General features: G+C 35.7%; 1 protein-coding gene across 1 annotated transcript; it reads right to left on the reverse strand.

The window, feature by feature from the left end:
- Positions 1 to 3,344: 3,344 nt before the first annotated feature.
- On the reverse strand, positions 3,345 to 9,759 carry rhbg (Rh family B glycoprotein). Its single transcript, XM_046848264.1, has 10 exons — positions 9,469 to 9,759; positions 8,009 to 8,195; positions 7,735 to 7,885; positions 7,046 to 7,193; positions 6,590 to 6,756; positions 5,921 to 6,058; positions 5,426 to 5,559; positions 5,115 to 5,233; positions 4,827 to 4,900; positions 3,345 to 4,644 (listed from the first exon to the last, which is right to left on the reverse strand). The coding sequence occupies exons 1-10, from the start codon at positions 9,650 to 9,652 to the stop codon at positions 4,567 to 4,569; spliced, it is 1,380 nt and encodes a 459-aa protein (XP_046704220.1). The 5' UTR covers positions 9,653 to 9,759; the 3' UTR covers positions 3,345 to 4,566.
- Positions 9,760 to 13,693: the final 3,934 nt, after the last annotated feature.

A 13,693-nucleotide genomic window follows, 5' to 3' on the forward strand; every position in this document is an offset into this window, starting at 1 on the left:
GAAAATAAGGCCATATATTGTGACCTTGAATTATTATTTTTATGCTATATTCTGCTTTATGGTTTAAAAATAACCCTTTTAATGATGTTTTTAATTTTTGAATAAATATTTAAGTAAAAAAAACAAGACAGGGAAACTTGGCAAAATGAAGTTATAAAGTGATAAATTAATTAAAGCATTATTCTTCCACCAAACATCTGATACTCTAATTTTTAGCTTTAATTCTTTACAGGTACAGGACTATTTGACATTGATATGGGATAGATATAGGATCCTCTGTGATCCTGACCAGTTGGCATGACCACTTTATGGCAGTTTCTTCACATGTCTCATGCTGAATAGTTTGTCTCCAGTCTGAGAAAAACAAAACAATGAGATAAAAAAAATCCACCTACACTCCTTTGGAGAGCTGTATGTGTGGTGCATATGGCCCAGCACTCTCACATGCTCCTTCAACAGGACACACTCAATTAAGACTGCATGAAGAGTAACCCCACTTGACACAAACTGACCTCTGACCCAAGGGTCATGCTCCCCACAAAGCCAGAAGTGCATGAGGATGTGACAGGGTCAAGTGGTCCAGTCAATGTCTTTGTCCTTGCCATGTCCAGCCTGTTAAGACTATTATACTTTTAGTGGCTCCCCTTTATAATAATTGCCCCAAAAGACTTTATATTATAGAGTGGGATTATAAAATGTATTCCAAGTGAAATGGTTATCTTTTTTTTTTAACAGTTAATTCATGAATGTGTAAATTGAATCAAAATCAAATCAAGATTAAGGTGGTCAGAAAACATTATAAAAACAAAAATGATTAAAACCCCAAAACTGCATTGTCTGCAGTTTGACTACTCTTTCTTCAGTCAGGTATTTTTGAATGAAGCACTTGAAATTCACTGCTCTCAGGGGAAGCAGGTGTCAACTGGACCATCTGACACAAAAGCTCTCTCTGTATTGTGGTAGATTGCATTCAAGGGCATTCAACAGCACAGGAATATGTCAAGTGTAAAGCTCTTCTCTGCTCTTTTTGAGGAGAGTTGCCCAGGGACAAAAGTCTTATGAAGAAGTATCGCCAAGCAGTTACTTTTGCTGGTCTAGAATATTTCCAGATTATCAGTGCATGTCTAGAATATATCCTACGTTTACTGTATTTGCAATGCTTGCATGGATTTATCATAGTCGCACGCACACGGCCCTCCCAGTCGCTGTCTCACAGCAGGCTGGTGAGGAGCATGTGAAGGTTGCCTGGAGGAAAGACACAAGCTGAAAGAGCTGGCAGACCCTGAACACAGCCTGCCTGTAATCCTGTTAAAATGAGCTAAAGCAAAGGCACTCTCTTCATGCAGAGAGGCAGCAGCAGACTTTACCCACTCCACACACTCCCACTGACTCATTTACATGGCCATGCTTTACACCCGGCAGTAGGCCGGCCTGCCTACCTGAGCCAGACAAACACACACACACACACATACACACACACACATACACACACACACACACACACACACACACACAGTTCTGGACCACATTCAGCTGTATAGTATCCAGTGTATACAACTGCTTCAGATGAAAAAAGATAATAACCACTATAGGTTAAATGGAGTTAAATCTTGCAAAAAAACAACAAACAAAAAACAAATAGTGGCCCAAGTAAATTTTTCTACTCTTATGTACGAAACTAACCAATTATAGAAAGCGTTTTCCATTAGCCTTTTTATCATTGTAACTGTGATTAGATGATTAAGTACTTGACAGCCTTCAGCCATTGTTAAGAACAGCTGCTCACCTGTCTGCATGTTAAAGCATGGGAAAAACCCGCGGCCCTGCTTCACGCCATCAGAACAGGACGAAACCACTCTTTGGAAATGGGTGGAAAGAGGAGGAGGAGGAGGAAGGAAGGAGGTGTTATTCCCACTCACTTGGAGTATACGAAACTCCGGGTGCTCCCAGAAACACGATATAAACATAAGAGCTCCAGCTTTCTGTTAGCCTTTAGATCCCAGAAAGTGAAACTGTGCTAATTATGAGGCGGAGACCATCTGGACTCGGTGTTCCCCTTCCATAGTAATTGGAGGCGCCATTAAGTGTTCATGGGAATTAAAAGCCTTCGCCGACATCACATAATTATGTACATTGCTGCTTATAGCCACAGCGATCCTAAGCTGCAGGATCAGTATTGGGATTAGGCAATGTACCTGCCTAAGCAAATTGTATAAAACAATCTATAGGTATATTGTCTCCTACTGCATAGGGCGTCTGTATTAAAAATATTAATAAAATAAACAAATCACCTACACACGCAAGCACACACACAAACACAGATCACTGTGCAAATGTTTTAGGCAGGTATAAAAAAATGCTTTCAAAACTAGAAGTGTTAATAGTTTATTTTTTTTTTATCAATATACATAAAGGTATTAAATAAACAGAAGATAAACATTTGGTGTGATTTAGTGTATTTGGAAGAAACTCAGCAGGCAGGTTGTTTCAATCATCTTGGGGAAATAAACACAGATCTCCTGTCATTGTAGGCTGCCTCAAATCCTTCTGTCTATTTATGTAATCTCAGACAAACTGGTGGAGAACAGGGCTTTGTGGGGGCCAAAACTATTACTTCCAGGATTCATTGTTCTTTTCTACGCTGATGATTGTTAGATGCCTCCCGGATGGTATTACATGATGAATAAGTATCTGCTTGTATTTCTAAGTATTGATGACACCATTAATCCTGACTAAATCTCCAGCACTATTTGCAGAATTTCAGCCCCATACTTGCAGGAAACCTCCACCATGCCTCATGCTTCTCTGTATATATATACACTTATTATTGTACCATTCTCCAGCCCTTCAGCACACACACACACACACACACACACACACACACACACACACACACACACATATATATATATATATATATATATATATATATATATATATATATATATATATATATATATATATATATATGTGTGTGTGTGTGTGTGTGTGTGTGTGTGCTGAAGGGCTGGAGAATAGTACAATAATAAGTGTCTGCAGGCAACAGAGAAGCATGGTGGAGGGTTCCTGCAAGTATGGGGCATTTAAATATATATGATTTTGGAACAGCATGGTTCTCATAAATCTGATTACATACAGCTGCTGGTAGAATCCACAGGCATGAGAAATGTGTCATAAGAAATGTGTCTTTACTGTGTATAAAAAAGAAACAGGATGCCCTCACTGACAAATAGGTCAGTAGTATGACCCAGTGAGCTGCACATAAACTGCAAAATAGTAAACAGCACTCAAATGTCCTACCACCATATTGGGTGTGATCTAGCATTTGAGACTCTTACAAAATGTTTTTATTTAAAAATCATTTTATTTTGTGTCCAATACAGAATCCAAAGAAACCTTCAAAAAAACAAAAAACAAAAAACAAAAAGGAATGCAAGTTGTGAAACAAAATAATGCCAATTACCTAATGTTTTAAAATCATTTCATTTTATATTTGAAGAGAAATTGGTGTTACATAAGTTTGCTTTCTTAATTAAATCAATATTTTGTTTTAAATGTGGGGTAAAATATTAATTTTTTTATGCCTAATAAATGTCCCTTTTGTACTGACATATGCCACGTTCAAAGCTCAATCATTACCAATTCTGCCAGTTACTGCTGCTACTGCACCTCGCTCTACGGCTCAATGCCGCCATCTGGTGGTCATAAGAATGAAGTCATTTTATTATTCTGGAGTAGTCCCAGTCATGAACGTTTAAGCCTTCTTTCCCATTCATTCCCATCTCATTCAGCTATGCAGCAAATTAACTGCCCTAACTGAGTTAAATACTGAGTGTTAAGGCAGAGAAACTGCAATATTGGACAGGGAGTACCTCAGAATCAGGGAAGGAACCCACGAAATAAGGCATAGTGTTCAAACTGGGCGTAGCTGCCATTGCTTTACGGTTTTGTGTAATCTTGTAAGTGTTAGTTTTGCATTTAACACAGTGAATGTTGATCATTACTGCCACCTTGTGGTCATTTTTACTTTTACTATTGTTTTACTTTGGATGCCTGATGGAAATATTATACAAGTATCACAGATATTAGAAGATTATTCTGTGATGCCGAAACATATTTCTACGCACAGAATTGTTGAATATATTGGGCATTAATCCACACATTTATCATCCAACAGCCAGAATCTAAGGCAAATACTAGACTGGGACATGGCTTGTCATTTACCACAGTGAGTTGAATACTGATACATACATACAGGTAGGCACAGTTGTTTTCCCACAAAGTTCAGTTTTTACAGTAAAACACATATGTCTAAATTTTAATAAGAATGATGTACTCCAAATAATGTTGACATTCTTCTGACTTGACAAACTTGTTGAAACCACACATTTGCACAACATTCTGCATATGAAAGTCTATTAAAAAAATACTTCTTGAGTGGACCACAGATATAATGTTGCAATGATGCTCAGCTTTGTGTGTATATCCTGCAAGTCAGTACATTTGTACAGGCTCACATATACTGTATTCACACACAAGCATTTTTTACAAAAGCAGGCATGTAATTTAAGAATTGAGTTTTTCTGATTCTTCATCTAATTTCACAACAGTCAGTTCATGTTGGGTCTCCTCTTCTCCTGGCAACTGATTAAAAAAACACAATATGGAAAAATATGTGACATCTTAATATATTTTATGCCATGTTGGTCATCTCTACTTTCTTGAGTTAAATAATGTTTAAAAATGACCGGATAGGTTTGTTACTATCTGCCAAAAATTACTTGACTAATATTTCACAGAGTAACTGTAGCAAAGTAAATTATTACCTCCCAGTAGACTGAATCCTCAAAGCAGAGAGTGTCAGGTGGGGCTCCATAGATAGGCAGTTTTAAAATAAATCCTAAAAACACACCGGTTATTATGAGTCCTATACATCCTTTACAGTAAGCATCTACATACTGTCCATAATTATCACAATTGACACATAGCATTAAATCTGATGTCTGTAAAACACTTTACCTCTAAAAATGTAACTATTTTATGTTCATGCATATTTCATAACATTATGATTTTTTTTATTTCATTGTAAGAAATAGTTGTCTCTTGTCCCTTACCAACAATAAGCCCACCAATCAGGGCCATACCCAGGGTGACAGCAAGAGAGACAATTTGCATTACAGCCTGATTGGTTTGAGTGAAATGATCAGATATTTCAGGAAACACATCTTGCAACCTGTGGAATCATATAAGGCAAAAGAAGGCAAAATCATTAAATGCCTATGAAAAATATTTCTATTAATTCTAATGCAAAAGTTAAAAAATTATTAATATTTTGACCCCATCTTCAATACTTTGGGTGTTTAACTTGTATTTTTGTAGGGCAAGCTTTATACTATACAAGCTTCAAAGTAAAAAGTTTTATCACCCATTGCCATATATCGAAGTGCTTGCTGTTGCAGCAGCGATGGAGCCAACAATGGCTCCCAGGACTCCAGGCATGCCATGTAGGTTATGAACACCACATGTATCTTGGATCTTCAGCTTAGACTCCAAAATAGGCTGTCAAAAAGAGTACCACCAATTTAGAGAGCTGAAACTAAGAACACTAAAAGGAATTTGTCTCATTTTCTTTCGATTTTCTTGACACCCCTTGTTTTAATAACATTACTTTCACTTTTACTTTTCTCAGTTTAAATCCTCTCTTACAATTACTGACAGCACAAACCAGCTAGACTTTGTTGTCAAATGTTAAATGTGATTTAGATGGTAAATGTGATTCAGAGAGGCTGATATTTATATACTTTCAACCCAGTTTCCTGAGTGTTTGGAGTACACTTTTTATTTCTGATATATAAGACACATGAAACAAATAATTGTAAATGGTTAGAATTTTAAGACTATTTGAGAGTGTACTACTCACTGTGAGGTACTTGTAGCCCAGCACTGAGATTGTTCCAGCCAGGAATCCTACTATCATGGAACCAAAAGGTGTCAGCATCATTTCACCAGCAGTTCCAATGGCAACACCACCTGCTAATGCAGCATTCTGAATGTGCACCTAAAAATCAATGTGATCATATTACCATACTGTGAAACACTATTTCCACCATCTCCAATTAAGTAACCCCCTGAGAGCCCGTATGTGTTTTGACTTCTGTAATAGTTGAAATTACACTGTCTTAAGAAAAGTTCATTTTTAGATAACATTAACATAGCAGTAACACATGATGAACAGATTACACCTGACAGGTGACGAAGATTGGTATGATGTGAAAAAAAAAGATAAATAAGTGAACTGGGCAGTGTTATGTTAGGAAAGCATCGAACTGTTACATTCACATTGATGCAAATCTTGCTTTCTATGTTGGACCAAAAATACTGCAAAATGTATTTCCTCTCAATATGCAATAATTGTAAACTTTAGCAGATGCACCTTTCTTATTTTTTCATTTCGTAATGTTTGTTCTACACTTATTTGTAAGACTACAGAGCCAATAACCAGCCAGCTGTGCAGTCATTGTAAAATATACATATGAGGACTAAGTCAGTTGAAACACATTACACAAGTAGGCCACTTGAGGGCGCTCACCATGTCGAGTTTTCCTTCATGATTGACAAGAGCAGAGAAAGCAAATGTGGCAAGTGTACAGGAAGCCAATGAGTAGTATGTGTTTAAGGCAGTGCGATGTTGGTCATCTCCTAGATGAGTGATGGCTGAGTTGAAGCTGGGCCAGAACATCCACAGGAAGAGAGTTCCTGGAGATAGATTATCAGCAAAGTCTAAGAATAATTTCTGTTTGTGAAATGCAGACATAGTTCCTGTCCTTGCTCAAGCACCCGGTCTAGTTTATAATTTTTGATACAAATTTATATTTTGTTCTTCATGCTGTATTTAATAGCTTCCAAATTATGACATGGTTTAATTTTAATAATTAACACCATAATTAACAATAATTTACAGTAAGTGGTTTAGTTTTTTACTTTGTCCTATAGCTGAAAGAAATCTTGCTACCACATGTGATTCTTTGAAAATAATTTAACTTACCAATCATGGCAAAGAGGTCAGAATTGTACACAGAGCAATTTCTCTTTTGGCTCTGGCTTAGGTTAGGCCTGTACAGCACACGTGTCACCACGAGTCCAAAGTATGCACCAAATGTATGGATGGTCATAGATCCTCCAGCATCTTTTGCCTATAGGTGTTTAAATATACATATGCATTAAATTAGTTCTTTTGTATCATTTTTTAAACAAAGAATCATTTAATACCTATCTGATAACCTTCCTACATACTAGCTAACTGTCCTCTATCTGTCCTCTATCACATGGCAGTAATCAAACAGGGTTTAGCATATGCATTTTTAGAGACTGACACAAAACCAACCGTTTTTTGTTTCATCATTCAGATGCCCAGTAGGCCTCATTAATAAGAAAATTCAAAGTCATAGTCACTTTGATCAAAATGTATTATTTTAAACTGTATAAAATTATTTACATATCAATTGCTAGAAAAGTCATTAATCTCCTTAAACAAATTCAACTGTCAGTTGTGGAACCTCCAAAACCTTATTGATAACAGCTTACATCTACAAGGCAATCAAGGCTTTACCTCAACCAAATGTCAAAAATAAATACTATATTATACTATTTGTGGAAAGTTGAAAATTTCACAAATCGCTATTTGAGAGTTTAAACTAAAAAAAAAAAGGGATTACAATATAAGAACTGACTCACATGAAGAACTTCAAGAAGGATGAACTCATTCACAGCAAACAGTGCAACCTCGAATATAGCCATTACCAGCATCTGGACTGGGCTTGTCTTACCCAACACAGCCCCAAATGAGATCAGCACTGAGCCAGTGCAGAAGTCTGCATTGATCATGCTGCAAAAGAGTTACCCAGTCAATATTTTTTAAATATACCCATGAAAGAGATAAGATAAAGAGTGAGCAACAAGAGAAAGGACAAGCACAGGTATAGAATTATGGATAAACTCAGCATGTCACCTTTCCACTCCAACATGTATCTTGCCACCGTGCATGCCATGAAAGAAGCCCTGCATGAGTGTTGCCCATTGCAGAGAAAAGGCTGCAATGAGGAAGTTAAAGCCAACACTGCTAAAGCCATAACGCTGCAGGAATGTCATCAGAAACCCGAAGCCAATGAAAATCATCACATGTACATCTTGGAAACCTAAACAAACAAACAAACAAAACAAAAACACACATACAACATTACAATTAACAGAAAATAATACTTGTAAAAATACTAATAATTGAGTGAACGTGATACATTCTCTGATGAGCGCTCAGGTAATGTGGTAATTGATGTGCCAGGCCTGTTACATGTCCTTGTAATGTAATATGAACACAGTATTTAAAGACAATCATATCAAAGAGGTTTAATCCATTGACTGCCTAATCATTGGTCTGTGGGAATATTCTCCTTCTTGGTTTGAAGGTTCACATGACAGTAATGGCAGTATGCATTACTCAACAATCAGTAAAGAAAACAAAAAATGAACACTTAAGAATTTAAACCCCCGGCACTCTGCCAAATTTCAGTGAACCATTTCAGAAGTCTCATCTTTCAACTTTCAAACCGCTCCCTTTCCCGCAGCGACAGTGTTATGCAGGTGTGTATACACAGGGACTGGTGTCCTTCATGTATGATGTAATACGTCAGGAGTAGCACAGGTGAAATTCTTAAGTTACACTTATCACCACATCCATCGGCAGAACCCAGCAAGTCAAGACTAGTGCAGGGGGATTTTAATAATAAGACCCTTATACCAAATTGCACAATCCACTAATTAATAATAGTAACAGCTTTACTGTAGACAGTATAGTACAATAAACGCAATTAAAAGTAAGAGAATTGAAATCCAAAGCAAATTGTGTTTTATTTATTTATTTTTTATTCTGCAAAAATTGCTATAAAAAATACACATAAATATTTTTGTCTTTTGATTACAGTGTCCCTAATATTCATTTTAAACTCATTATTCACTTCTTGGGTTGGTCATAATTTTTCAATGATTTAAACTTATTAAAGTTTTCTTTAATAAGGTCTAGGACTGCAGGCATGCAACATGCACTGGACAAGCTGGATTTGTTAATTAAAAAAAAAAAATAAAATAAAATAAAAATAACATAACAACATACTGTAGTCAATTATGATTTTATAATTACTTCTGTGCTGCAAAACCTAATCAAGTTTATCTTAACATTTTGTCATAACAATAAGTAAGAGCAACACATAATTGCATAATCAACTATGCATAGTTGCATTGAATGCATAATCAACAATGCATAATTGGTAAACATCCTTGATATGTCACTACAAAGTGATTTGTTACATCTCTAATATGGCCTAACCTGTAAAATGTTATTAAAAGTGGTTGCATTTGTAAAGCTGTGCCCTCCGTCTCTCGCTCTCTCACAAACACACACACAAACACACTTACTGGGATAGCGGTAGTAGAAGCCATTTTCCATGTCTGAGTCATTTGAGTGTTTGTGGTGCCACTTCTTGGCCCCAGTTTCTTCATCATATTCCACAAGGACACCAAAGAGGATGATGAGGATGACCTCCAACACAATACATACCACGGGCAGTTTTACCCGCAGGTTGGTGGAATATTCTGCCATTGTAAAATCTTTTTTAAATCACTCTGCTCTCTCTTTTCCTCTCTCTGTCTTTCTCTCTCTCTTTGTCAAAGAAGAAGAGGCAGGAGGAGACTGACAAGGTATTTTACACTATACACCTTTACATACAGGTTTTTTTCCCACCAGATGTACTGATAAACGCCCATTTGCCATCAAAATATTTGATGATTGGTGGGTGCATGCTCTCTGCTCCACCCACTCTTACCTGCAGACCTTATTTATTAAGTGACCATAGTACTTGTATGCTATAGGTTTATGAATTGTAATAGACCAATAGTGAAGATTTTAAGAAAATATTTTAATTGAATTTATATTTGTTTGATTTGTTGTTCATTTTCTGTATCTTTGTTATGCTGGTTGCAGTGAAAACAGTCAACACTAAAAAGAAGATACATACAGCATTAGAGGCTTGTCAATCGCAGTAACACACACACACACACACACACACACACACACACACACACACACACACACACACACACACACACAGATTCATATCAGTTACCAGTTCTGCATGTTTCTGAGAGGTAAAAGTAAACCAGTGAACTTCGAACAAAAAACAAGCATGCACAGAGAAAACATGCAAAACCCTAACAGTCTTTATTAAAAAATGGATTGATTTGGCTTTTTTCCTATATGCCATTTTTTTTTTTGCTATTATAAACCACTGGTTTCAGTATGTTTCTAATTATTAGTACTGCATTTCTATACTTTCCATTATTTATTAACTTGTACTTATAATTTGATATTTGATATTATAACAAATACAACTCTAAACTGCAATTTTAATAATAAGAGAAAGGTCACAGAATATATACATATATATATATATATATATATATATATATATATATATATATATATATATATATATATATACTTTATTGTTCTCAGCATTTGGAAATACTGATAATGTTTGTTATTATCTTAGCTTTTTTTGCACTCAAAGCTAGGATGACCTATCAAGTGTATTAAATCAATGTCTTGTAAATCCATATGACTTAACACTAAGACATATTTTTTGACAGTAAATGGATGTAATCTTTAGCAAGAATGTGAGATTAACACCTCAAAGATTAATCTGTATAATTACAGGTATCTAGTAGAATATGTATTTTGCGTACAAACTATATATGCATCATATATATATATATATATATATATATATATATATATATATATATATATATATATATATATATATATATACAAACCTGATTCCAGTTGGGAATCCAAAGTTGTGTCCAACTAAAGTTGTGTCCAAAGTTGTGTCACAAAATTGTAAATAAAAAAGGAATGCAATAATTTACAAATCTCATAAACTTATATTTTATTCACAATAGAATATAGATAACATATCAAATGTTGAAGGTGAGACATTTTGAAATGTCATGCCAAATATTGGCTCATTTTCGATTTCATGAGAGCTACACATTCCAAAAAAGTTGGGAGAGGTAGCAATAAGAGGCCGAAAAAGTTAAATGTACATTTAAGGAACAGCTGGAGGACTAATTTGCAACTTATTAGGTCAAGATGGGCAGAGGATCACCAATTCCCCCAACGCTGTGGCGAAAAATAGTGGAGCAATAGCAGAAAGGAGTTTCTAAGAGAAAAATTGCAAAGAGTTTGAAGTTATCATTATCTACAGTGCATAATATCATCCACAAAATCAGAGAATTTGGAACAATCTCTCTGCGTAAGGGTCAAGGCCGGAAAACCATACTGGATGAACGTGATCTTCAGGTCCTTAGACGGCACTGCATCACATACAGGAATGCTACTGTAATGGAAATTACAACATGGGCTCAGGAATACTTCCAGAAAACATTGTCGGTGAACACAATTTGCCGTTGGCGGCTAAAACTCTATAGGTAAAAAATTAAGCAAGATCTAAACATGATCCAGAAGCACAGGTGTTTTCTCTGGGCCACGGCTCATTTAAAATGGACTGTGGCAAAGTGGAAAACTGTTCTGTGGTCAGACGAATCAAAATTTTAAATTATTTTTGGAAAACTGGGACGCCATGTCATCCGGACTAAAGAGGACAACCCAAGTTGTTATCAGCGCTCAGTTCAGAAGCCTGCATCTCTGATAGTATGGGGTTGCATGAGTGCATGTGGCATGGGCAGCTTACACATCTGGAAATGCATCATCAATGCTGAAAGGTATATCCAAGTTCTAGAACAACATATGCTCCCATCCAGACGTCGTCTCTTTCAGGAAAGACCTTGCATTTTCCAACATGACAATGCCAGACCACATACTGCATCAATTACAACATCATGGCTGCGTAGAAGAAGGATCCGGGTACTGAAACTCTGTGATTAATGTGCTTTCAGAATAGAAAGCATGACAATTGGGTGCTCTGTAGTATTTGCTAAACAGTGAACAGTTAATCAGTGGAAAAGTCTTTGTTTGTGAAGAAACACTGTATCCATTACTATTATCAAAAAAGATACAACGATAGATAAAAATGTATTCATTTTCCATTTACTTAGTTTCATAAAAGGGCAAGTGGAATGTGATGAGCATTTCTGCCGTTTTTTAAAGCAATAAAATAGAAAAAGATGGAGACCTTTGACAGTTTGTAGTATGCATCTATATATTAGGTTGGAGTGAGGAATTACAAGTTTAAACACATATCCAGCTCTTGTAGGTTCACTCTGCTTTTCCCTATCTTGACATCCATCTCTAATTTATCTCCTCTTTACCTTTGGAACTTGTTTTGCTTAATAGTCTAGAAGAATTTTACCTTAATAGCTGAGAGATCAAAGTTGTGTCTACTGTGACTAAGTTTGAAAATTGAAAATGTTAGAAAAGCATGTGAAGGGACGATTAACTAAAAAATAAAAAAATAAATTAAAAAAACAACGTTGTGAACTGTAAGTTATAGCACTAGGTTTTATGTCCTTGATTATTTTACATATTTTCAGTCTACCCCCATATCTTGTTCTGTGAATACCCTTTGCAATGACAAGTGTCTTTGACTTCAGTTTTTGGATGATTTGGGCTATTTATCATTATTTATTTTAATATTTGGTTAACATTACTAAAAGGATATTTTATTGTGCACAATCCTTCTTCACATGCAACGTTTTTAATATTGTTTTAATTTCAAAATATGTAGAAACTCAGAGATCATTTAATTGTACAGCCTATTTCAACATGCATGAAATTAAAGTGTTTTGTCATTTATTGCCTCCAGGAAGAGAAGGCATAGCAGAGGTAATCTGTTGATCTTGCATTTTAGTGGGCAGGTACTTCTTTGCTAATGTGAACCCCCCTGTACATAACTCATATACACTTGGACAGTTCTTCCTTAGTGGATGATATCTGATCACATTGTCTGGGCGTATTCTAGTTGGTGTAGTCACATTCTAATCACTATCACTAGTTTTTACTACGCATACATTTTTCTTAATATTTTTTGCTTTCTGGGGACAAAAATCAATATTTATTGCAAATTACAATAAAGCCCTTTAAAGCTGTGCAAGTATAGCTCGAGGGAGACATGACAACCCTTATACAAAATTAAGCTGGTTTAACCTTATCTTTGCTTTAAAAGGAAAGTCAGTGTTTAAAGTAAAAACACACAAAGTAAGGGTTAGTAACCTTCAAAATGCTTCGTCCTGCAACATGTTCCAGCATGTCTATTTATTCTTTAAGCTATACACAAGCTAAAGAAAGACATCACTCTTAAGTAGCATAAAATTCTCTCTTTACATTATAGTTATTATAACTATATATGTTTAAAAACACGTACAAATGAATGACAATGAAACCAGCCAAAAACATCTTAAACTGCTGCACATGCTTCATCACAGGGCAGCATAACACACAGAGTGGAAGGTACTTTCTACCTTTTTCCACATATATAAGCTCACAGACACCCGCAGTTGGCTAGTTTTGCAGTGTTTGAGTATGTCATTTCTTCCACCAACACAACAAGGCCACATTTGCACTATTGGATACTGGACACAGTGACAAATATGTGCATTTTAAATGTTAATCATCTTTTTACAG

The sequence above is a fragment of the Silurus meridionalis genome, chromosome 4 (genome assembly GCF_014805685.1).
Source record: "Silurus meridionalis isolate SWU-2019-XX chromosome 4, ASM1480568v1, whole genome shotgun sequence".
In the NCBI taxonomy this organism is placed as follows: Eukaryota; Metazoa; Chordata; class Actinopteri; order Siluriformes; family Siluridae; genus Silurus; species Silurus meridionalis.

Bases quoted from the DNA above. Each gene is read 5' to 3' on its own strand.
- rhbg (XM_046848264.1), bottom strand. From the start codon at position 9,652: ATGGCAGAATATTCCACCAACCTGCGGGTAAAACTGCCCGTGGTATGT. The intron at 6,059-6,589 runs GTGAGCGCCCTC...ATTGATTTTTAG, and splicing joins ATGAAGGAAAACTCGACATG to GTGCACATTCAGAATGCTGC. The intron at 4,901-5,114 runs GTAAGGGACAAG...GTGTGTTTTTAG, and splicing joins GATTGGTGGGCTTATTGTTG to GATTTATTTTAAAACTGCCT.